Source organism: Pezoporus flaviventris, unplaced genomic scaffold (genome assembly GCF_033815535.1).
Source record: "Pezoporus flaviventris isolate CSIRO_AGI_PZ_B2104156 unplaced genomic scaffold, CSIRO_AGI_Pfla_v1 ptg000001l, whole genome shotgun sequence".
Lineage (NCBI taxonomy): Eukaryota > Metazoa > Chordata > Aves > Psittaciformes > Psittacidae > Pezoporus > Pezoporus flaviventris.
Window position 1 is genome coordinate 54820612 of NW_026892549.1, and position 26197 is coordinate 54846808.

The 26197-nt window shown below is 43.9% G+C and overlaps 2 protein-coding genes across 5 annotated transcripts in view; both read right to left on the reverse strand.

The window, feature by feature from the left end:
* The window catches only part of VWC2L (von Willebrand factor C domain containing 2 like), a 52200-nt gene extending 30328 nt beyond the window's left edge, over positions 1-21872 (reverse strand). For all 4 annotated transcript variants that reach the window (XR_009744244.1, XR_009744248.1, XM_061458190.1 and 1 more), the window contains exons 1-2: positions 20944-21872; positions 18371-18837 (exon numbers count right to left, since the gene is read on the reverse strand). Coding sequence is in view for 2 of the 4 variants with exons in the window: in XM_061458190.1 (XP_061314174.1) it covers positions 18371-18781 (411 nt within the window). In the remaining 2 variants the exon portion in view is untranslated. The remainder of the gene's footprint in view (positions 1-18370; positions 18838-20943) is intronic.
* Positions 21873-22003: 131 nt separating this feature from the next.
* SPAG16 (sperm associated antigen 16) overlaps positions 22004-26197 on the reverse strand; it is a 432785-nt gene continuing 428591 nt past the window's right edge. The window contains exon 16 of the mRNA XM_061458176.1: positions 22004-22351. Coding sequence (XP_061314160.1) covers positions 22176-22351 — 176 coding nt within the window. The 3' untranslated portion in view covers positions 22004-22175. The remainder of the gene's footprint in view (positions 22352-26197) is intronic.

Consider the following 26197-nt stretch of genomic DNA (forward strand, 5'->3'; position numbering starts at 1 on the left):
TTCCTTTGTCAAGAAGACTGAGCGGAAACCACTAGGTCATCCCTCTGCTCTAACCCACTTGTTATTATCTTACATATTTGGCTGGAAGCACAGTTGGATTTTTGGAAGATCATGAGTGGTGGCACATCCCAGGAAGGGCGGACAGGGCAATTTTCCAGATGACAGAATTACAGAATGGTTTGGGTTGGAAAGGACCTTAAGATCATCCAGTTCCAACACCCTGCCATGGGCAGGGACACCTTCCACTAGACAAGGTTGTTCCAAGCCCTGTCCAAGCTGTTTAAACACTTCCAGGGATGGGGCATACTCATATCTCATGTAGACTGCCATTGCCAGAAAACCCCAAGCTGTTGGAAAGGTGCTGACAGGGTGGCCTGCCCATTTGCCAACCTCTCAATGTGCTTACATTCCTACTTTTCAGAACAGAGGAGAACAGTGTTGTTCTTGGAGGGGCAAAACCATTTTATTCTGTGCTTGTGCAGTACCTGTATCAGGGGTCTGTAAGCACTCCCATAACATAACCATTAGACCTGGTCCTGGCCTCAGTTTTGCCCAGTTTTCAACAAGGTTTGTGAGCAACTGCCTCACACAGAATATATAAAGAGCTTGAATAATTCTGCTGAATAATTAAGAGCTTGAATAATTCTGCTGAAGTCAGGGAGTTCTGGATTAAAACACCCAGCTAAATCGTTCCATTTCAGCTCCATCAATTCAAACAGGAATCTCTATCCACCTCTGAGTAACAAAGAATTGTCACGCTCTCACCCTTTGAAAAGCTATGGAAATCTGCTGAAAAACGTAAAGGTCAGTTTCTAAGGTTCACAGTGTCCTACGTGTGTGCAAGTGTGATGAAAGGATGACAACAGAGCTGAGAAAGGAGGATAAGAGGAGAATCTGAAAGGAAAATCACTTCCTTTCAGTACCTGTATGTTCAATACGCAATTCCCAATTCCTCAGCAACTGCAGGTCAATCACTGACACTTAATGTTAGTGATAAAGAAAATGTGGGTATTGAAAAAATCTTCTTTCTGTTGCATTGATGGGAATCTGCAGAAATGATAATTCCTTTCTCTATATATATTAAAATAAACAGATGCAAAGGAAAGGAGAATTCTTCCCCATGTGTTTCACATGCCAGTGATGGTCACTCATTTCTATGAGACAGATACAACATGTGAACTCTGGTTCTGGCAGATAAAAAGCTTTTCAGTTCGCCTCTAAGAAGCTCTGTATGTCTTGAGTCAAATAATTTATTCCCAGGAAATTCATTTCTACCTTAAAATGCACTAATTGAAGCTTCCCTTGCTTTGTCTCAGCGTCTGCAGTCTATAATTCCCATCACCCCTCATTTGCTCACAGCTTTGGCAATTTAGATAAAATCAGCACTCCTCGAGCAACGGAGGAAGTCTGTGGAGGTGGAATTCCTCTCTCTAATTATCTTTCCTCATTCAATCCTGCTTTGATTTCTGTCTAAAGCACCAGGAATCTAAATTCACTTGACTGACATTTCTTATTCAAGGCTATTTAATAAGAAGAAACAATACAGAAGAAAATAGAACTATTTGCTGAGGGATCAATAAGAAAATTGCTGCTTTGTTTTTACTCATCTTAATCGCTAATTATATGGAGCAGTAGAACTAGATCTTGTGATTTGCAGGGGCTTTCACTGATGTATCCTTCAGGACTTGTCCCCATCTTCACTACTATAGTGGCTGTAATGCTAAGAAATACATGATGCATTTCCAGGACTGCAGCCCATCTACGGCTTAAAGATGATCAGCACAAGTAGAAGATGCCCCTGAACGACTCTGCAACTGAGTAAATGAGACATGACGTTCACATCTTTTGCTTTTGCGTTGTTCGTGCAACATGAAAATGACACCGTAATAGACCATGATGTTGCTTGACACTGAAAGCAACTTTTCAAGAGGGAAGAACTGCACACAACTGAAGAAGGAAAGCACACCTCCGTGGTACAAGCGACAGGCAGCAAACAAAAAGTCTGCTCTGGCAGAACAAGAAGACTCTTCTCAGCCACCTCCTCTTCCCCATCTTATCAAGGTCAAGCTACTTGGTCTTGCCTCCAAGATCTTCCTCTATCTGACCACTCTGCTCACTTGCCCCCCAGTGTCCCTTACCATGGTTCTTACCCAGCCCTCACCTCCATGGGTGACTCCAGCCTTCCTGACCACTTAGTTTATAAATGTCTCAGATATGCTAACATCCGAGTCCCTTTTCAAAAGGGCTTTACCACAAGCACACTGATTGAGCATCTTTTTACTGTGGACTCAGCTATTAATTTCCCTGTAGCTACCCTTCTTGTGGAACAATTATGGGACATTGGCCAAGAAAGTCCTCTATTTATTTATGTAACCAGGACACAGACCAAGCAGCAAATGACAAACCGGGAATTAGTGAAAGGTGTCCCAGAGTTTTGTTTCCCGACTCACTGTTTAAAGATTCATCCCCCATGGAAAAGTGGTGGTTTACACTTTTGTAGCCACTAAAGTTCAAATGCTGGGTGACACCAGATCCCGAGAAGAAACTCTCACCCCTACTGAAAACCCAGGTCAAAAAACCGTGGAGGGTTTCTGAAGTGCAAAGCAGAGAGGGCACAGAGGCTATGCCATTCCCACACAGACAGTGCAAACGCTTTACTGGTGTCTCTTAAACTGATATTCTGGAAGAAGTGGTAAGATTAAAGGATCATAAAAAGCTTGGACCATAAGATGATTTATTCACTGCACCTGTCCAAGGCAGAATAATCTCTTAGAAGACTCTCTAGGGAAGGATTTGTTAGGAAGGATTTCAAGAGATACTGGTGCAGAGACATTCCTCTCACCATGATCCTCAGGGAAGGATGTTCACTGTGCCCAGCCATAACTTGAATACATGTCCACACAATTGCATGGTCCTTTACTGTTCAAGGTGTATTTTAAGAAATAAACCTATCATTAAAACCCGAGGTGCAAACTAGGTCCTTTTGTAGAAGGTATCAGTACAGCATTATGACTTGGGAAAACTGGTGCAAAGCACCTGAAACTCCTTTTACCCAATTTTCACTTACAACAGGGGAGACAGCACTAACCCTCGGAACTAGTGAGGAAATACGTTCTTTGATATTTTCAGAGTAGGGTCCTATTGTGGTTAAGTTGGTGAGAAGTAGATACGTATTCAAGGGCTTTTGAAAGCAGATCAAGTGGGACACAGAGCACAAAGGACCTTCTTAGTCTCACCACTGACCGTGATTCACCTCTCCTTTGGCCAGTTGCTTCAAAGAGATAAAAATAAGCACAAGGATGTGGACCCTGAACACCCTTGTTTATAGCCACACCTAAGGTCACAGCTCAACTTCTATTTCTCTTCTGTTCTATTGATCTCAAGGAGGACTGTGACCCCAGGTTTGGCTGGGAGGTCAGGTTCATTCCCTGCTTCTACCAGGGAACAGCCCCATCCTGCACAGCAGGGTGACCAGAGGAAAAGAGCCGGGACTCAACTGGTTGTGTGGCTGGAAAAACCTTAGTCTCAGGTGCTGTCAAATGGGAAACATCTGCAATCAGCAGAATTTGTTAACAAAGAAGGAAGGAAGGAAAATTAAAACAGAGAATAGAGAATATGCATGGCTAATAAAGATTTTATGTGCATGAACCCATAATGACAAACTTGACAGATGATATAAACAAACAAACGGAAAAGGCAGCAAAGGAAACAGAAAGAAAACCAAGATACACCTGGAGCAGGGGAAATGAGGAAGCCAAACAAGATGTGGGTACCATATCTCCTCATCTTCACTTTCATGCCCACACAAGCTCCCCACCATTTTTATCCTCTTTGTGGAAGCAAATGCCAGCACATGTAGGAATTATGACTGCTAAGATCATCCAGCTACTCCTCACAGTGACAAGAGAATCCCGCTCTTATGGAGTTGGGCACTACATGGGTCTTTCTTTAGTCAGCTGCTAGGTTTCATAGAACCACAGAAATACCACAGCTCTGAGAGATCCATACTTGAGGGCTTCAGCAGGACCTCAAGTCACCCAGATGGACTGCTGGACAAATAGAGAGATCCTATGATCAAATAATTATTTCATAAAATAGCCTAAACCCCTCATTCATTCCTTCTACCAGAGAGAGGTAGAGAAAAGCAAATGGAAAATTGAATTCAAAACTCAGATTCAAAAAATACTTTTATGCTTTTCTACAGCTGAAGAGATCTGAATCAAACATTTCTTTAGACCAAGGCAGCTGGTACAATCACAGAAACAATTTTAGGCAAGATCTTGCAAGAAGCTTACTGTATCTGAGCTATCTCATTTGTCACAAAAATCTTCTTGTCCCAAACACTAAACTTCACCCTTAGCTTCCATAACTATAGCACCCTAAGCCACCACTCTGCCTCCTCAAACTTGTGCAAGACTCTTCTATAACATATAGATTGCCTTGCAAAAGCTTATTACTGCGTAGTAAGTATTCTTTTTGAGTGAATGGAGGAAGCATATATATATATATATAACATTAGACTGCAGCCCCCCTCTTCCCTGCCTCCAATAAGGATCCCTCTGTCTGCATGTCTGCTTGTCAATTACTCTTAGCTGCTTCTACACAAACATCTCTAGAGAGGTGGAAAGGGAGTGATTTACCTAAGACAAACAAAAAGCTCTGAAGATGACACCTGACTGATACTTTTTCTTTACCCGTTTGTTCTGTCAATCAGAAGCAATTTTCCTCGGTTTTCACTTTGCTGTCACATTCACCAGGCTAACTGCTGCTGCTTCCAAGCTCACTCATTTCAGTCCCGCATGTGGGCTATCACCCAGCTCAGGAGAGATCCCAGACCATGTTTTAAGGCTGCAGTCTCCTGCAATCAGCTGTGATTAATCCAGCTGGCTTCTCTCAGACTTTCAAGTCTCAGTATTTCAAGAGTTGGTGGATCTTGTGTAGTTTAACAGACTATATACAGACCTGTAACTCCTTCAGACTTCCCACTATGTATTTAGATGCCAGCTCCTCATTTCCTCCAGGCATGTTTAGCACAGCCATCTCCTGAGACTCTGGACCTCTCCTCACCTTTTCAAAAGGAGACTGAATTGTGTGGTATTTTCTTCATACCTGAGTTTTCAGCCTCATGGAAGAAAGTTTACATTTCTGCTGGAGCTAGCATCCAGGCTGCTCAATAGCCCTGGAGTAATCTATTCTGAGATACGGTTAGCAGAATTTATTGGGCTGCTCTCTTCCCTCTGCTTTCTATACTTTCCAGCTAAGCCTGAAGAGGGTATTTGTCCCATAATCACACTTGAAGACCTTATCTCATTGACAAGGTCCCATGAAGTGGTCACTTAAGGACCATGTCCTCATGCTGTCTGACTACTGCACAATAGCCCTTTATCAGTTATACACAGCTACAGAGCAATACACACTTTACAACTATTGTATCACAAACACTTGACATTTCTTTTGAGGAAGGAAATTGTAAAGCTTCATGTAAGTGTTTACAACCATCTGATCATGTTACAATAGACATAGTAGAAGACAAGCTAAGTATTTCCGCTGAATTGAACTGACCTGCTATCAGGACCTGTGATACTCTTCACAGTTAAATAGGCATTTACAGTATGGGCAGAACAACTGGAGAAATCTGCTTGGTTGACTGGAATTTGAAGTGTTGCATAACCAGGAAATTAAGCCAGTGGGCTTGCTTTCTGAGCCCCGTGGAAACCCAAGCAGCCATCAACTAGAGCAAACGCAGAGCAGACGCCAGGGCTCCTGGTATAACTGCAAAACTCATCAGCATGTTAGCTCCCACCTCCTTTAAATAAGATGCCATCATCTCCATCTCTGCTGATGTCAAGGTGGTTTTGAATGCAATGGATCTAACCTGGTACTTCTGCACACACTTGTCAGTACCTTGACTTAGATCCAGATCCACCAGCTGTATCCACATGCATGTCTTTCCTACGTGTCCCTGGGAAGGACTGGGTATCTCCCATCCCCTGTCATTGCTGGACTCCAAGGGAAAGAAAGCTAAACACCATCAGCGCTGACAGTCTCTCCATCTTTTAATTTTCAAGAGACTGTGTGCCAGCACTCATATCACACTCAGCCTCCCCTCTCAAGACAGGCTCATCTGACAGCGTCCTGCTCTATGCAGAGTAAAGAGTGGGAAAAGCAAAGCCATGTAAAGTGAACTCTGTCAAACTGGGCACTTACACATTAAGAGTAGCTGTAACTTTTAATGACAGTAAGGACAATGGCAATTCTGATGGAAATGATTTTTGTAGCTACAGGTTCAGGTGGTGAATTTATTGGCAGGAAGCAAAAGAGGGAAGAAAGCTAAAAATGACCTGATGAATAAAATGGAAGGCAAAAACAATTTCTGCATTATGGCTGAGGTGGAAGTCATAAACCAAGGGAGATGAATAAAAAAGAAACCAGGATAGCATTCATCAAAGATATTCCTGAAATCAAAATTAGAATCATTTTGATTGTTACTGAAATTGCCTGTGATCTCAGCCAGGTTAGCAAGAGATTGCAAGGAAGTTCAGGGAAAGCTTTTAAATGAGAAATTTTGCAGGTGCTGAACTACAGAGAACAGGTTAGCTAGTGAGTCCCGCCTCAAGAGGAGATTGACATCAGCCCATTTCTCTTCTGGGCTGCTCACTTTGCTATTAGCATAAATAATAAGTGCATAGCATATTAGCATAAATAAGTGCATAAATAACCATCTAAATTGTGTTAAAAGTCTGGTAAATGGCTCTATTTTTTGTGCATTCCTGTGTGTGCCAATACAAAAACTTGCACCAGCAAAAATTTCACTCATTTTTGTCATTTACTTAAAATACAAGTCATCCATCCAGACACTGGAGACATGGCATCACTTATGCTACAGGAACTGTAATGACTTGGGCTTTCCATAAGTGGAAAGTTGCCCAAATAAATGATCTGGTGAGTGATTATAGACAAGTGCAGTCATGGAAAACGCCACCAGGCTGCAAATGATTTTGCAACAGGAAAAAAAATACTGAGTCATTAGATAATTTATTTGCAGTGAAAAACTGGAGCTGTATCCTACTTACATGGAGCACTAGCAATACAAATGAACTGTGCCACCCCAAAATTAAAAAATGCTTGTACCATCCTGCAGATCAGCTGAAACAAGGAACTGGCTTCCAAGAAGCAGCACAAGTGGATGCTGAGATCCCATATTTCTAAGAGAGCTCCCAACATGCACACAAACATTGCTAATGTAAGACTGAAATGAAATGACAAATCTCTCACTCAATGGAAAGGATGAGAGAGAAGTATACGTTAATGAAAACCTTTTCTATAAATGGTGACTCCATCCTATACTCAAAGCAGCCCCACCAAAAGGAGGTTGAAGATGACTTGCCTATTTTCTTAGCCTACAGATGCTGCAGCTCTCCAACCAAAGCTTGATTTTAGTTACCCCTAACTGCTGCTTGTCTCTTCACAGGTACCAGAGTCTTTCCAGCAGGCTGGTGACCAGGCTTGGATTCTGGAGATGGAAAGGCATAAAGATGCTATAATCTCCTGCATTAATGTATCCCTCTCCTCCCCTCAGCTCCAGACAATGCCTGTCCATACCTGGAAACAAAATGACTCCTGCCATCCTGTTGTAGAAATTCCTGCAGAGCTTACAGATCAGTAAGCCAGATGAGGGAGAGAAGCACGTATGTGCCCCATTGTGGGTATCCTGGGCCCACATCTGATGATTCAGGATTGTGATGGCAGTGAGAGCTTTGTGGTCATGTGTTTGTTGCTATGTGGCACACAACTTGACGGGTTTAAAAGGCTCCTGGAACCATTTCTGGATCTGGAGAGTGACTCCTCCATTAGCTGATGAGAGAGAGAGACAACCTTGAGCTGAGCCCTGGCCCTTTTTCCACAGAAGCTGTGTATCTGCAGTCTCGTGGTTGCTCTTCTCTCCTGAGAGCAGCAGTGAAGCTCTCTGTAACAACATGACACTGCACTTCTTTCATCAGAACGCTCTCTTTGTTTTGATATATGTCTCACTTTATTCCTTACTATAGTTGCACCTCACCTACCCTGGGGCTGAGGGGACTGGAGTTCTCTATTACTTTGGTGATAATTTTTATGACTCTATTTCAATAGTTTTTTAGTTCAGACATGCTCAGTGCACAGGGAACAGAACTCCTTTTGAAAGGTTAGGGATATGACAGATGGGACTGTGGCTCCAATGTTCAATGAGCGGCCCTGTTTGGACACAGACAAAATGTCTGTGTGCGCTTCACATTTGTTAAGCTCCTTTTAATACCAATAGGGAAAGTGAGCCCAGCTGGCAGCTTCGGCTGATGCTTGTTAGTCTGAACTGAAGGCAATCTTTAGAATCAGTCTGCTTTGTCTGAAGACAAGCTCCATGTCCCCAAGCAGCTCAGGCAGCTGGGAATGATCATCCTGGTGTATGGGTGACTCCTGGCTGGGTCACTGCAGTCCAGGGCAGGTGTGAGCTCCTCTTGCTGTAGGCACCACTCTGCAGGTTTAAGTGCTGTATCACATTCTGCCTCAGCAATTCACACAGTTTGGCACCTTTTGTGTCCTAATGGAAGGCTAATTCTAAGGGTCCTGCACCCTAAGGGTCCCACACCCCTTGTACTGCAGTAGGAGCTACTGCATCCTACTGACACGCCAATATGCTCCCTCCTTCCCCCCGAAAGTAGCAGCTCCTTCCTGGATGCCTTGCTCTTGTTCACCTCTGCTGAGCTCAGGATTCCCTCCAGCATGGGACCTGGAGACAAGAGCTTACTGCTGGTCTCCATTAACATGCTCTGTTGTTGCCTCACCTTTATCTCCTCCCAAGGAAAGACATTGGCTGGAACCAAGTCTACGTCAAGGAGCCGACTTGCTTTCCTCCTTTACATTGCTGAGGTTATGGGAGCTCAAGGGTGCTAAGCACCCAAGATTACATCCACACACACACACCCTTCTCCTTTGCTGTCTCCAGGCCCTGCTTCAAAGACCCGTCCTGGCTAGCAATGAGGTGTGTTTGTACCAGTGGGTTAACATCATGTATCTGACTGGGTTTGTTGTGCTTCTGGTTTCCTTTGCTCCTGGGCTTCAGCACTGGTCCTGTTTTCACTGCATGTCGAGAGGTGGGAGAGGGGCAAACATATCACATCAAACTCTGACTTGTTCCTGGTTGCTTTATCTCTCTCATTGTCTGTACTTTTTTGAAAGCCTAGCCGAGTTTTTATTTTCTGGCATCTGGCAAAGCAGATTAGGCTTCATGGGAGCCCCCTTGGGCAAATTCTTATCACAGGTCAGCATCATGCAAACTACATAAAGGAGAATAGAAGTGGTACCAAGCTTCACACCAGTGTAATATCCTAATGGGCCACTTGTGATCCATGAGGCTGCAGCAGTTCATAGCAATGGAGAACCTGCCCCACGGAATAAAGCAGCTCTTTACTAGCTGGCACTATGCCTTGTTATAAAAACCTAGCCAATCTGTTTTAATTGATTTTTATTATAATTAATATCGAGAGACAATAAGCAAGCAGCACTGGGTGCGCCAGGGAGTCTCCGCTCTGCCCAAGACGCACACTGGGAACTTCTGAGGATAGTCTCTTATACTTTTTGGTTTCCCGGGCTTCTTGAGTTTCAGCCAATCCTGTTGTCTTCTTTTTCCGGGCTTCTTCAGCCAATCCTGTTGTCTTCTCCACCTGTTGTTGGGGTCTTGTCTCCGGGTAAAGAAATATTACATCTATCACAAGTCTGACCGCCATTTTAGCCCCCATAAATTCCACTCCTTCTGTGTTTATTTGTTCAGCGCACAGATTTCACAATGTTCTGTAACAGGACGTATCTCTAAGTTACCTATCCCCCCCTTTTCTAAGAACATTCATGCAATTTAAACAATAAACAAAACATTTCTTTGCACAATACTGCAGTTGACCCAGGGGAATTATTCCCTTGTTTCTTCTTCCTCCTCACTGTGGTATTGATGGGGACACTTCTCATACCCTTTGCCCATAGCACAATGATCACAAGGGATTCCATCTCCACACAAAGTGCAATGATCACTAGGACCCCTGAGTTGCTGACACAAATCACTCTGATGTAACCCACAGCCTGCCACTTATGTCCAGTTCCCATTGCTTAAACCCTCAGGAGAGAAGCCAGCAGAGTCCAGGAGGTTTCTGTCCCTCAGGGGATGCTGCTACGTTTGGTTATGAGCACAAGCTGGGAAGGATATGAAATGAAAACAGGTTTGAATAGGTTATCTGTGATGAGCTGGAGTCTGCTAACACAGGGAGTACACTGGCTTAACCATCAGAAAGTTTTCCTGCCTGGGCTGACCACAGTTAACAGACTGCGAGATTCCCTGCTTTGAGGAGCTGCTTCAAGCCCTAATGCTCCTTGAAGCTTACCCATTTTATTAGAATTCCCAAAGAACTACCTCTGAACTGCAACACAGAATGAAGAGTATGGAAGCCTCATGCTACTTGTATTTTTATTTTGCAGCTAGACTGGGCATTGCTCACTACATGGCTTATCTAATTATATTCTTAAAACTAGTAACTAGGGTAATTAGCTAACCGAGCATTATTTTTTACGAATGCAATTCTGCATTCAGCACATTCCGGCAGCAACAAACGCACACCCGCACTTCCCCTTGCTCTGGCAGAAATGGGTTTCTAACAAACTTCTCACCAATGACCTGTCAGCATTTCAATGGCTGAAATTCTTCACAATCACAAGCTGATTGTGGACCTCAGACCCACCAGCCCTACAGAAACATCTTGGGTGACACAGATGGACACAGACTGCGAGAACCAAGGGATGAGCGCTTCTTCCCCTGGTGCCACTGAGCATTGCCTGGCACAATAATAAAGCCTCAGACTTGAGTTCACCACTCCTGGAAGGAGCTGGTAACAGCTGCATGTCCTACACATCCCATTTTCTTCACAGACCTCTTCTCTGGCTGTGCAGAGGTACCTCCTCTCTTTCAGCAGCTCCCTGGACAGCCCCCAGTTCTGGAAGCAAGCAGAGCCAATGAGCTATTTCCTGAAGTGGAAGCCCAGCCACAGCTTTGGTGGTACAAATGTTGGGCACAGGTTAATTCCTGTGTCATATTTACTGGAAAAATACCAACCCCTTGGGCTTGCACGTACAGGCCAAATGCTGCACTGCTCTCCTGCACCAGTGCACTGTAATTAAAACACAGGAGCTTGTGCTTAATTCCTGGTGATTCTGAATCATGCTGATGTGCAAGTTTTGGGTCTCATCTATTTCAATGGAGAGGTCTGAGACAGTGTGTGTGTGTGTGTGGCACAGCTGGCACCACTGAGCTCTGAGCTTTTTGGGCCTCCATGTATTACTGTGATCTGGGGAAAACAACAGCATGGATTCTTGGTAGCAAAATTCTGAGTACAGCCCATCTTCTTTCCCCTATCATAATAATATACCTGTGCATAATGTAATATGTATGTTAAAGAGTGAGTAGCTAAGTACATAACAGAATTTAAGAAAGAGGTATCACTATAGATCAATGTGACATACGTATCAATTTTAGTATGTTTTCTTGGTACAAATTATGACAGAAATACAGTAAGTCAGTAATTTCAGATTCCTTTGCATAGACATTGTCACTGTAATTTTGCCAGGAGGGAGATAATAAATCATACTTTTCCATCTGACTGATGCTCTGTTTCCCCTGTCTGATTTCAATGACTGTGCGTTATCTTCAGAGCTGGCATTGTTCATGGCTCCTTTTATTAAAGCACAGGCACGTTATTGAAATTTCTTTTGTATTATGATTTTCTAGCCGTACGTGAAATTGCAGCACACACAAGGAGAAGAAGCAGCAAAAAAGAAGCCCCATTAGTTTGAGTCATAGTAGGGAAAAAAATCTGCTGCACACATCTTGGAGAGAAAAATGCCTATATTAAAATCCTCAGGCTGGCTTGGGATAGTAATCAGTTGCTTGGAATTCATGAGTGAAGCTCTGTCTAAAAACTACCAGTAATATGGAAGACAGCTTCAGTGTACTACCAAAAGGTTGTAATAGTGCTAGTTTTTGCAATGATGAGTTTTGCCATGATTTGAGCACTTTCCAAGATTCAGGAAAGTCAACACTCCTGTAACAGAGAAGACAATTCACTGAAGAACCTTCCATTTCTCCCTACTTTGTCTCTCTAGTGGCCTAGTGAAGCTCCTCAGATTTAAGGTGCTGTATCTCTGTTCTCTCACGCTGACGCAAACCACAGTATCCACAGTCCAGACCTGCAGCTGGACAGTTGAACAGGGATGAAGGGCTCTCAGAGCAGCCTCTGCACCACACCAGCCAATCTATGGTTGCACACTTCTCCCCATCACCTTCCCTTTCAACCCAGGGCTGCAACAAACTCTCGTTTTCCCCCTAAGAGCATCATCCCATCAGCAATGCTTCGGGAATGTCCCAGGTGTTTCATTCATATTTGATAAGGCTGCACTCCCAAGCTGGGTAACTAGTGGTCAGAGCCACGCTGTAGTTTGCACCACTTAATTTCTATTTCTGGCATGGTTCTGGGGCTGGAAAATCACTTTTTGATTTCACTGCCTCCTTTTCTCCAGCGGCAGAATAGACACACTGCGTTTCAGGGACTGAGAGATGCTGAGATAGCAGCTGAATACACTCCTCCATGCGCTAATGCCTTCTGATGAGAGGTCTTACTTTGTTAAGTTATATTGAGATAATTGCATTAATAAAACATTTTTAAAGAGCATTAACAAAGGAGAAGGAGGTGCCACTGTTCTGAAGTAACAGTTTCCATAATGAGCTGAGAATTAGTATATGATAATGCTATGCTTATATAGTCCCTCATTTATTTTGGATTCTGATTATACCCCAAGATCCCTGCTAGAGCTGTGATCCCCACTGTGCAAAGTGCTGCTCAAGAAGACATAAAGTCTACTACATACAGAAGCCCTAGCTGAAGGATTACAGATGATTTGTAGACAAAACAAAGCAATGAACTTAAGATATACTGGCAGGAAACATAGGGAAGAAAACTAAAGTAGAACTCCAGCAGTAAAATCCTGGCTCTTTTCTAGTCAGTGGAGGTTTTGCCCTAGAATGAAGCTAAAATTCATAGAATTCCTTCTTTTCTGTTTTGTTTGGATTTGTTTTTCACAGAGCAGAGGCCTACCCTGGAGAAAGATTTGTTCTCCCATTTTCCACACTTCTACTTTATGCAAGGGACAAACGTCTGGGCACCATCTAGGCACCTTTTGAGTGCAGATAAGTTTGGGAGCAGTGAAGGTGGGAGGGGAGAGGAAAAGGAGGTGCAAGTCATTGGGAAGGGCAGACAGATGAAAGGCAGCACCAGAGGTTAAGCACTGGCTGAGCCATAGGCTGGAAGAAATTGCAGCTCTATGCTTGGCAGAAAGCAGGGTGGCCACTGAAGAGCACTCAAAAAATGTCCTTGATATTCAGAGCTGTTTCCAAGCTCAAGTTCAGGTTGAAGCGGATCTTCTCTCCTGAATACTACCAGAAAGCCAAGTTGTAATGCCAAAGCCTCTTGCATTACCACCCAAAGGATAACACACCCAAAGTCCTGCCTGGCGAACGGAGGTATTTTAATGCCTAGAAAATTTCTGCCATTGACTTTGAGAAGGATGGCACCATGCTACCAAACCCCACGTCACCAGGACTTGCTCTCCTGAAGGAAAAGGGAGCAGTTCCTGTCTGTAAGGTCTCCAATGAAGAGAATGTTTCAAGACGTTAGCTTGAAAATCTCTTGTGAACTCATCATTCATTTCCCAGTGAGGGTATTTTGCTACAGATTGACATAGGTCCATAGAAGATTATTCTGGATATGCCTATATTGGGTGGTGAGAGATCTGGGAAATTTGGAAGTGATTATGGAGTTTTCCAACTGACAGCCTAATCATAGAATCATAGAATAGTTAGGGTTGGAAAGGACCTTAAGATCACCTAGTTCCAATGGCAGGGGGCTGCCATGGGCAGGGACACCTCACACTAGACCATGTCACCCAAGACCCCTCTTCAAATGGCTTCTAACTGTGGCTACAAATACTACTTAACCACACTGTAAACTGCATTTCTCTAATGTGGGTAGGTGTGTGCTTTTCGGTCAGCAAGTTATGCAGGAGAGTGAAAACCAATCAGCACTTAGGAAAAATGTTGTCTCACTGACATTTGCACTTCTCCTCCATAAGCTGCCAATGAACACCCATCATGCTGGTGGTACACCGTCCCCTTAAGTTTATATAAGCTGCTGCCTGGGAACATTCATTTAAAACACAACCATGTGGACTTAACAATACCTGAGACTGCTCTTTGAGTTGGTATTTGCTCGTCTTCTCTCTCTGGGAAGAAAGGGGAGGGTTAACAACCTGCTTGAAAGATCTCTGCTAGTACAGGCGAGTGCAGAGCATTTGGGACTCAGACCTTAACTGCCACGACTGAAATCAAAACACAGCTCCTGTGTGGGAGAAAAAGCAAGCTGCTAAGTGACCCTGAGAATCCCTGCCCGATCTCTCTGGAGAAAACAGAGAGACTGCCTGAGACTTGCAGCATCCTCCACATCTTCCCTTGCAGCCACCACAGCCAAGTATCACCTTTGTGTTTGTCTCTGAGAGGGACCAGAGGAGATGCAAGAGACCAGATTTGAGGTCAACGAGGAGAGAAGTGGAAAATGAGAGAGAAAAGAGATAGATGGATGCCAGCAAAAGTCACCAGACTTCTCCTTTCTCCAGCATACTGCTCCACAGGAATCATAATCCTGAATACTGTTCTATGTATTAGACATACTTGAGTCAGATCTTGATTCACCTCAGAGACTGTGATGACCTTTTCTGCAGGGGTTTCTATGTGGAACCACAGCCTCAGCCAAAGTTGGGGTTAAATCCCAGTCAAACCAAGGGGATAAGGCACTCTCTGTATGGGCAGCTGGGGTCCCAAACCCACAATGATTTCCCAGGACCCACAGCAGAGCTACGAAGATGCTACATGGAGTTACTAAACCATCTGTAAGGAACACAAGATTTTACAGAAGTATACAAGAAAAACTACTAATGGGTTTAGATTTACAAGTGAACTTCATTTCAGCATTTCATTTATACCTGGTAAGGATTTAGGGGCACAAGAATACACATTAGGACAGCTGTCTAAACTAGATGGCTTGTTGCTGTTTGTATTTTGCACTTAACGATTGTTACGAGTCAAAACAAATCCAAGGTACAAGATCAGTTCACTAGAAGAAAGCTAAATATTCAAGAAATGGACCTTTGTAACTACTACTGTATGAAGATACTCACAGTTACTGCCAATGTTAAGGAAAAAACACTACATTAAATTGCATTTGGATTTCTCACCACAAACCTAAGCAGAAATCTAGAAACCAGGCATGAAAATTTTCCTAAATGTAAACCTCTCACAGATTTTGATACCCTAGGGAAGAAAATTTCCTAGTGAAAAAAAAAAAGAAAAAAAAAAGAAAAAAGAAGAAAATCCTAATTTGTGAAAGATAAGGCAGTTGAAATTTCTACAAGATGAGTCAGTCAAAATCCCAGACTGGTTTGGGTTGGAAGGGACCTCAAAGCTCATCCATTTCCAGCCCCCTGCCATGGGCAGGGACGCCTTCCACTAGAGCAGGTTGCTCCAAGCCCCATCCAGCCTGGCTTTGAACACTGCCAGGGTTGGGGCAGCCACAGCTTCTCTGGGCACCCTGTGCCAGTGCCTCAGCACCCTCACAGGGAAGAGCTTCTGCCTAAGAGCTCATCTCAATCTCCTGTGTTCTGGCAGGTTAAAGCCATTCCCCTTGTCCTGTCCCTACAGGTCCTTGTTCAAAGCCCCTCTCCAGGTTTCTTGTAGCACTGGGAGCTGCTCTAAGGTCTCCCTAGAGCCTTCTTTTCTCCAGGATGAACAAGTCCTGGCACACACATAGATTCACACTTGCAAAAGGTTTTTAAATGGAGGCTTATTTCAGCTGTAACTAAGCAGTGACAAGCACTTCTGTGGATGATGATTTGGAACCTACATATTAGAAAAAGTAAATCAAGTGGGTGAACGCGTTACAAGCCCACATAAAACAGTGCCTCCCTTCTAACTGAAAACAGTCTGGGTTTGAGCTAGAATGACTGCAGCAAACCCCTCTTCAACTTCAGTGTGTGTGGAATGGACTTGAGAAAGTTTGCAGACCTTATAAATTCTACAGGATGAGGGAAGAACAGAGCTTGGAGCCTGTAAAACCTGTAAACTGCTCAGAATGTCATCTGCGGAGACAGCAGGTGAAAATCTTTGTTCTGCGAAGTAAACAGTCAAAAATGCTTGGATGCTTCAATGAACTAAAGATTTCCCCTTCATAGCAGCAGTTTCTTGAACCCAGAAGTTCTGTCTTTCCCATAGGGTTTATGAAGTCATAGCTCAGAGGTGCTCCTTTTTCCCCCTCAAACGCTCCTGAAAGTGCACAGTAATCCTCCATTGCCTGAATCTCTTCTTCTACTTAGAAGCAAAAAAGAATTTCACTACTTATCCTATGTAAAAACATAGATTAAAACCAAAAAAACAACCCAAACCATTTCTGCCCTACTCCACAGGGTATTGAGCTCTCAGCAAAACACAGTTTCAGGTCAAAAGCTTGACAGTCAAGTAAACTAAGTGAAAGATCTCACAGCCTGGAATAGGCTACCGTGTGTATGAGTGGTGAGTGTGTGAGTGGTGTGCCACCATCTACTCTGTGCTTCTCGGAAGATACTGGAATTTCACTTTTCAACCCACAGGTTTTGAACACAGCAAACAATAAACCAGACTGCTCTAACAGCCTTTCTCCCCTAAAATATGTTTCTCTACCCTTCAATCCATTATCAGAGTGCAATTATTTCTTTCAGGAAAAGTGATCAGTACTTTTGTACTTCATTCACATGCAAAAGATATTTTAATGAGAAGATCCATCTCATTGTTTTCCCTCTGGAATCTCTCTGGAAAGGGTCCTTATACATTTCTCCTTTCTAAAATCTCTCCAAAACAGTCCTTATAACTCTCATTTAAGAACCTGACCATATATCAGAATTGCACCTAGGTGGGATACTTTACCACCTGACAACTCAGCACTCAAAATGGGATCACTGAACCATGATCTTGGGATGAAGCTGGGATAGGCCTCCCTAGGGCAAGAAGAAAGTGTTATTTAAGCACTTCACAAGATCAACATCTTCACATTCCTCAGCAGAGCAGAGAACGGGTTGATCAGGATGGCCCTCAAGGAGATGCTCCTCATATATTTGTTTTGGCTTGTGCCTATGACACTGAACTGTCTTGCCAATACTAAGAAACTGCATTTGCAGATGGACAGAAAAAGATGAACATAAACTACATATGACAAAAGGGGAAGGAACTAAATACTACCTTCACTGAAAATTACAGTATCTGGGAAAAAGGAAATTGAGACCTATGTCACCAAGAGCTTTTGTAATACACAGACCTCCGTGGAAGTACTTTCATTGTCAGAAAAGAGAATAAATTGGCAAGTGCATAACGAGATCAGGCATACAGCCATGAAAAGTTACAGGCTGTTGTTAACTATGGGGGCACAAATCTTAAAAGCCACGTGACCTGGGAGAACAAACTTGTGTATAGTTATTGCCTTTAAAGACTCCGTTCTTCATTGTGAAATGCTATTTTCCTTAGGAGAATTGAAAACATGCAATCAAACTCATTAGAATGAGAGATGCAGGTTGTGCAAAGGGTAATGGGATTTTGAAAATCTGGTCTTATTTTGAAGATATATTCCAGAAGGATTTCCTAACAACTTTCCTAATGGGAACTGAACCATTACAATTAAACCCCATACTTATCATTACTTGATATGGTCATCTGCCTAGGAATTGATCTTCCGCCATTCTAGACAGCCTTATCACAGTTGAACTGAAAATATTAAGTATAGATTTTGATCTACTTACTTGCATTCTCATACAGTTACGAGTTAACAGCTCTCAGTACCATGCCATCAGATTTTGCTATCCAAACTGGAAAAGGGGCTCTTAAAAAGCACTCAGTACTGGTTTACCACCTCTTTTACCAACCCCATTGGTAGTCCAACTTGATTCATACTATGAACAAAGAAGGAGGTTGTTCAGAATAGCAGCTTATGAGGGCTGGTATTTCACATGGGAGCTTCTGAATGACCACTAGCCCTCAGTGAGTGCACATAAGGGGGGAGGTGGCAGCTTTTACATTAGCCAGACCTGCATCACAGCTAAAAAGGACTTCAGCTTTAGCATTAATTAACAGCTGTAAGGAAACAGAGTGACTTTGAGAGTCCACAACAGAAATAAATACAAGTCCTAGCGCAAACTAACAGAAAATACTGAAGAAAGGGTTTCATACCTTAAATTCCTCCAAGATTTTGTAATTTTTCCCATGATATTCACAAAAGTTTTTCACTTCTTTGCATTCTGGACAGCATCCGTTGTGTTCCACTTTTGTACACTTTGGGTGGATTTTAGGGCATTCTGGCTGATCACAAACAGGTCCATCCTCAGTACAGACACAGGGACAGTTGGAATGCCCCGGGAAAAAACGTTCTCCCAGTTTGTACACAAAGCCACTGTCATCCACACAGCCCTTCCCTCGGTAGTCATCAAAGATCAGATTGTCATTGCTGGAGGTCTGGTCCCCTTCATCAGCAGGGTAGTCTTCATGATTGATGGCAGCTGGGGTGACCAAAGCAGGGATTACAAAAAGAAGCATCCAGGCATCATGGATACGAAGAGCCATCCCCCTCCTCAGCTGCTCCATAGGATCTCAATGCCAGATGGAAACAGCTGCTTCCATAGGGAGACCAGTGTTGTGGTCTGAAAACAAATATTTTTAAGTGAGAAAACCCTCAAAATTCTAATGAATAATGACTTATAAAGGCCATAGTTTCAACCAGCATCCAAGAATACATCAGTGCTTTCAAACTACACATAACTACATAACCACCACTGATTCTTTCGAATTAAGCTTCTTCTCAATTGTTGTTAAAGAGAATAAATAAAGCATACGGAATACATAAATTAGACACACATGCCTTTAAGCATACGTGCACAAAATATCTTCATAGAAATGGTGGCTCACAGAATCACCTTATTTTTACTGTTCAGCTCAATTTTGTGATGCACCAGAAACTAAACTAGCTGCCTGAAATTCTAGGGGGATAGGCAGCTCTGATTTCAACATAAGTTTAAGCATGTTGTGGCTACTGTTCCTCTGCGCTATGTATGGTGCACTGCCCACTTCATTAAACTGAGGTGGGAAACCTGAGTTGAGGTAAGCATGATCTGTAGATAGATCTGCCCCCAGTACGAAAGATGGTGCTGGGTTATACTTGGTCAATGAGCGGTGGAACAGCACGGAATTTTATATACAGCATTTCTGAAGAGGAAAAGGGACTACCTGGGCTACCAACACAGCCCAGCCTCTAGCAGGTACATATAATCCCAACAGAAGCAAAGATGTAATTCACTTTCTCCATTATTCAGCATGTCATTCCCAGAGAGAAACGCAGCGAGCAAGATGTTAAGTGTAATGCGTGTAGCTGCTGAAATGTGTTGCCTGATTAAGCTGGAGCCTTGTTAAAACTTTGGGAGTAATGCTGCATGGTCTGACCCTGGAGAGCTCTGCTGAAGTAGTCGAGCTGAGGACTGACCCAAAGTGGGAGAGGAGCTTTGCACTGCCCCCGAGGGAGAGAGTCATCTCCAGGCAAAGGCTCAGCACGTGTGTCGTGAGTGCACTGATGGCTGCCCATGGTGCCACCTCACTGCCACCAATGCACTATCCTACCTGCACACCCAACAGCCAGGGATGCCCCGGCATCAAAATGGTTTCTGACCTCTCCTAAGAGAGCTGCGCAAGGTATTGGAGGAAACTTTTACATGAGATGAAATACTAGTGCTATGCAGATTAAGGAACACTGGAGGCAGCTCCTGGCACAGACCAAAAATGGACTGGTTGGAAGTGTGGCATTCCTTCTGTTGCTCCGTTCCTGTATCATGCACACACAGCTACACACAGTATATACAAACATGCATTAAACTACACACATGCAGGCAAAAACATACTCCCCTTCCACCCTTCTGGGAGATCTTTTTATGTATTGGGATTTTTGGTGGACTGCAGATGTTCAGCAATTAATTCTCCCTTAACTGAAGCTAAAAAGCAGCAGCAGGAGGAAGAAGGTTTAATCTCAAAGAAGCAGCTAAGGGATCCTGTTGACAAAGCAGTTTTTCCAAAGCCACAACAGAGGGAGACACCAGATATTACACAAGCTTTATCAAATTCAAAAGGTATCTTATTAATTGAAGTACTAGCTATGCTTCCATCACAAGGATTATGCACCCTGTTACTACTATCAGCAATATCGTAACATGTTGTTTGGGAATCAAGTGTTTCATGCAGATGTGGCTGCTTTATGCATCATCTCCAGAGTTGAGAATCTCACCCACCTAAATGCTACAGGTAGGCTGCAACATTGCAGACTGGGGGGCATTCAGAAGGAAAAAAAAAAAAAAAAAGCAGAAGCAAATGAAGTAATTCATGTCTGGGGAAATGTGAAACAATTGAGAGAATCTGTTGAAGTTTCGATGAGGAAGCTCTGCAAATCATATATATACCATATATATTAAAAAGTTCTCCAAAGATCATAAATAAAACCACTATATTTTGCTACAGCACCTGAGCTGTCCCACAGCAACTCACAAGGGCTCTGCTCAGCAGCGATCCTGGACGTCAGACAGACTGCAGACGTCTTGCACAGGCAGATTTCAACAAGTAAACAAACGCTGCTCATCTCGGAATGAGTTTATAGCTGAACTTTCTTATCATTTCTCATCATGAGAGAGGCCAGCATCGTAGGCAAGTCTCTGAGTAAAACATTTCCACCCGCCTTCCCTCACCCCAAGTGAATAATTTACACTTACCTAATCAGGCTCGATCTGAAAGCTGAAAGGGGTCACAGGCCAACATGGACTAAAAGGTTAGAAACAGATTAGTAAAAGCAGTTCGTCCTAATCACATTTTCAGTGTTGACTCACGGACAAGCCCTTTTCCTCCACCTCCCATTGCAAAACACGGGAAAGCAGCAGCCCAGCAACCACAACGTGAGAATTAAGCTTTAACCCAGCGTTCAAGATTCAAAGCGAGCAGCGGCGAGGCGGTCCAGAGGCTGGGATGCCGCTGAGAAACCCCGATGCCAGCAGCACAGTCATCGCGGCGAACTTGGGCTGGATTTCCTCAGGTCTTGGAGAGGGGGAAGGACCGGGGGGGTGGGGGAGAAGAGAAAAAAAAAACCATATACATCTATATATCCCCTCCCTATGCCCAGCGGATCTCTTGCGCTCCAAGATTTGCCACGGCGAGGGAGGGAGGGGGGGGGAAAGGGGGCTGGTTATGCTGTGGGCAGGCGACAGAGGGGCGGCAGAGGAGCCCCGCGGCCGGCGGGCGGGCAGCCCCCGCTCCCCTGCGGGGACTTCCCGGGCCGGGGGCCGGGCATGCCCGCTGCGGACTGCGCCGCTCCGCGCTCCCGCCTCTTATTATTGGAATGAATTATAATTGTGGTAGGAAAAGAAGGGGGGGAAAAGAGGGAAGAGGGGGACGAAACATAAATAAATCCGTCTGCGGAGCGCTCAGGCCCGCGGGCGCGCCATGGCCGCTGTGCCCGCGGGCGGGCGGCGGTATTTCCGCCGCTCCCCGCCGCCGCTCGCCCCAAGTCCTGCTCGCTGCTGCCGGCGTCCGGAGCTTGTGCTGCGGGGGGAGCGCCGCACCCCCGCTCTGTCTGCATGATTAAAACTTCACATCTTCCCCGTGGCTGGCACCGCGGAAGGTGCGCCCGGCTCTGGTGTCGCGTGTGGTGCTACATTAAGAATCAATCTCCTTGCAGTTCGGCTGCTCTGTCATTAGGCGTCATTGTAAAGCTGTTTCTCCAGGAAGGACCAAGAGAGAGTCTTGATGTTCGGAAAAAAACAAGAGTGTCAACAGAAAGAGGGAGAAATTGGGGTTTTTATTTGGATAAAATACAGAATAATACTCCTTTCGGGCTGTTATTCCCACTGCACACATTAACTATGAAAACAATTTACTAAGCCCTCACTGCTCTCTTGTCGAACCGTTTTTTCCCATGAGATTAAGGTTAGGTTCAGCAGCGTGCTGGTCCTCATTTCCAGAGACAAACCTTACCGTCAGCACCCCCGGAGAGCAGCAGCCTTGCCCGGTGATGGAAGCCAACGCTGTGCACTTCGCTGCTGTGGCCCCGCAGGCTGGATTGCTGCCCAGCTGCAACTTGCAGAACCTTAACGGATCCATCGCCGCTCGCCAGAGCCACGACCTGACCTGAAATTCAGGGGAAGGTTATCGAGGTTTGCAAAGGCAAAGCAAGACAACGGTGTTGGGAGTTTTGAGATCATCGTTTTAAAGATGTCCATGCACGCTCCTGTTGTCTGAGATAAATTATCGGAGAGTTGGACAGATCAATAAAGATGAGATTGGATTTTGGAGTGATTAAGTGAATCTGGAAACCCCAGCATGCTACTCATTAGGAGCACAGCTATTTTCCTTGTATTTGGATACAATTATTCAGGCCCAGATTCTGAACCAGAGACTGAGCACAAAAGAAGTAGATGCTGTTCAGATACTTGGAGGTATTAGCATCAGACTGTGCTCTTAATACTGCTTTTCTTGTACAGGTCTGTAAGAAATGAAGATCACAGACTCATAGAATGTTTTGGGTTGGAAAGGACCTCCAAAGGTCATCTAGTTCAACCTCACTGCAATGAGCAGGGACATCTTCAATGTGGGTTTTCAACCAGGTGTCAAGGATGTCAGGTATCTGGTTGGACTTGATGATCTTAAAGGTCTTTTCCAACCTAGCTGATTCTATGAGTCTATGATTCAATCTAGCTGAACTGAGTGCCTTGTTCCCTTACACCCTTAAGGAAAATGAGGCTAATAAAACTGTTAATATAGAATTCGGGATAACAGTAGAAAAAAATTAAAGAAAACCTAAAAAAGTGTCTAATGAGTGCCCATATGTTTATTTATGAACCAAATGGACTCAATTTTCATAAAATTATAGAATGGTTAGGGTTGGAAAGGACCTTAAGATCATGTAGTTCCAACCCCCATCACTCAAGGAGGCTCATAAGTTTATTATCTTCCTGCTTAAATAAAAGCTGGTAAGTGATATGTTTGAAGCACCTTTTACTTGCCCAGACACCAGCTAAAGAGTCTCTCTTTTTAGAAATTAACTACAGGAATCATGAGTTTCATGTACAAAAACAAATAAAAAGAGGATCAATACATTCATTTCAAGGCTGATGTGGGCCTCCCAACAATGGGATCCTTGCACTGCCAGTCCTCATCTTGGTCAAACACCTTTTCCTATTCGGAGCAAGTTCAGTATACCCTCCAAATGATTACAGCTCTTTTTATATGTATCAGGATTTTCTCTCTGAAAGCAAAGTCATAGCCAGCAGAGGAATAATTAGTATCGACTTTGACAAAGTCAGTCTGGCACCGATGTCATCATTTTTTTTAAGATTATGAAAAACTGAAGTTATTTGCTATTTTTAGTCATTCAGATTATTCACCAAGTACCCAATGGGAACCTATTGCCAACAGAAGTTAGCATGGAGGAATCTGTCCCAGTTTGAATGATGCACAAGCCGTAGGGCCTTCGGTGTGCCTATGTCATGTACAGGGAATATATCCAGGGAATATATTGTCCCTCCATTCAAAGCAATTCTTAACAATGATGTTCTCTGCTCTGCTCATTGAGATCTGATGATTTCATTTGGCAGCCTGGGAAGTAAACAACTGCCCTTTTCTCTATTTATCCAAGGAAACATACAGCCAAAAAGATCTTACAAATGTGCTGAGAATATTTAATCACAAGTTATGCTTAGCGTGGTCATGGATATTTGTGCAAGAAAGAGAACTAGAAAGTAGAACTAACCATGATAAATATGCCCTATTTGCAAACCTTTATAACTACCCAGCTTCTTCGTCTAGAACAAAGCCTGACACAGCAAAGATCTGTAGGATGGATTAGAGTGTCCAAAGGAGCAGATGTGAATATTTATTATAAAGTCTTCCAGCAATTCTTTGCTGACAGAAGCATTGCATATGGATTTCACTTGCAGCCAGACTCTCCAGGCAGTCGCTGGGATGACTTCCGTAGGAGCCAAACAAATGCCATTTCGCCTGGAGCCCTGACACCACAACAGCTGGGCAGGGGGTTAATGTCACTTTCAGCTTCTCAAACAAAATAATGAACCCACTCCTTACAAAGAGAGAGGTTCCGGAAGGAGAAAAGATTTAGACAACAGCAGTTAACATCCAGAAAGTAAGGGCAAGACAGACTAATAACTGAGACAACAGCTTCCATGTCTAACTCACCCCCTCACACCCTCCCCAGTGTTTTTAAACGCTTTGCTAGGTAAGTCATACACCTGAAGCAAAATCACAGCCCTCTCACCCAGCCTGTCCATGCCAGTATCCCGACAGTACTAGGAAATGACAAAACCAATAGAGAAGAATAAAAACCAACTAGCAAGGAGGTGCAGTAGTAAACTGCACATGCTTTCATTGCCCGTACGTGCTGGGGAAAGGGTTTAGGTGTATGAAGCAGCCCTGATGCAGAACGATTCTTTTCACAGGAATTTTTGTTATCTGAGTTATGGTGTATTACTGTCGTGACTGTGAGCACAGCCACTGCCTTACTCAGTAGCAGCCACATGCACAGGCAAATATGTGTGAGAGGGAACGAAATGGGAGGGGAAAGCACAATATAAGAACATCTCATTTCACTCACCCTTTATGTCAACACTGATCTATGCGCTCATAAGAATTTGTTCATTATAATGCAAATTTACTCCCTCCTTCTTTCCAAAAGGAGATGTTTCCTTTTGGAAAGAGAGAACAAATTGTGTTTTATTGCTCTTTCAAAATGTTCTCCAATTAGGAAAGCAAACAAAAACTATTACATAATTGTCATGCAAAGCTCTCTTTTAATGAAGAATATGTACTTCTGCACTGACAAAGGCACTTTGATACAACACGCAGAGGAAGGTAAAAGCCTGGAGATAAATTTTCCTTCATACCTTTGACCAAACTGTCAGGTGGGGCTGGTCTGTGCAAACCCACTGAACTCAGCAGTTACACTGATTTGCATTGAACGGTTTCTTGCTTAGAAGATGTAGAGCCTCAAAGACTCTGATCTCCAGATCTCACAGCCTCTAGATCTCCAGCTCTTGAGGCTTCCAAAAAGCCTGCTCTGGATCTGTTGGTGCACCTCCCAGACAGGCAACACAGGGAGCTGAAATGAAGCTGTGCTTTGGCTGGCCCCACACCATTCCCGAGCTCATCCTTCTTCCTCAAACTGGCAGACAGGAGTGATGACAAAGCATCAACGGATGCTTTTGTTGCCACAGCGGAGAGACATACAGTAGCAGCTTTTGTACGAATTATAGTTGATTTGCTGTTGTGCATTGCAAGAACATAGGTACTAATTTTTCTGATGTATCCCTATTATGTCCTTAGAATAACATAAGCTCTGACCATCTGGTTATTTGCTTCAGAAAGGATGCAGTGAGTTAGAAAAGTTAGAGAGAGAAAGCCAGCAAAGGCAAATAAAGGTATAAACAACTTCTGTGCAAGGAATCATTGACAGGGATAACAACTTACCCCAGAAAAAACTATTTGTGCACTAAAATGTACTTGGCTGATCATGCTTTCTCCATATGCAAACCTCAAGCTTCAGTCAGCCTGTGACATCACCACTGCTTCCCTCCCTGGGGACCCATAAAGAAATCCAGAGCTGAGACAGACCGCAAACTACCACTCAGATGGTGTGGGTGAAACACGGAGTTTCCATCAAAATGCTACTCTGACTCCTGGCTAAATGGGAGCTGCAAGGCAGCCGAAGCTGTCAGGAGCTGTGCAGCATGGGACAGGGTATTTCTGAACAGTCACCTCGCTCCTTGGACGGAACTGAATTTCCTCTGAGCAATCAGTGCTCTTCAGCTCCCTTTTCCCACCCAGCATTTGCGTAAGCTACCTCTGTAGGTTTCCAGTCCTGGTGTCCTACAGAGAAAAAACTCTGTCCCTGATCTCATGTGTGCTACCTCGCCAAGCTGGCAAGGCTCTTGGTTTTAGGCACTGATTAATTACAAATCCAGT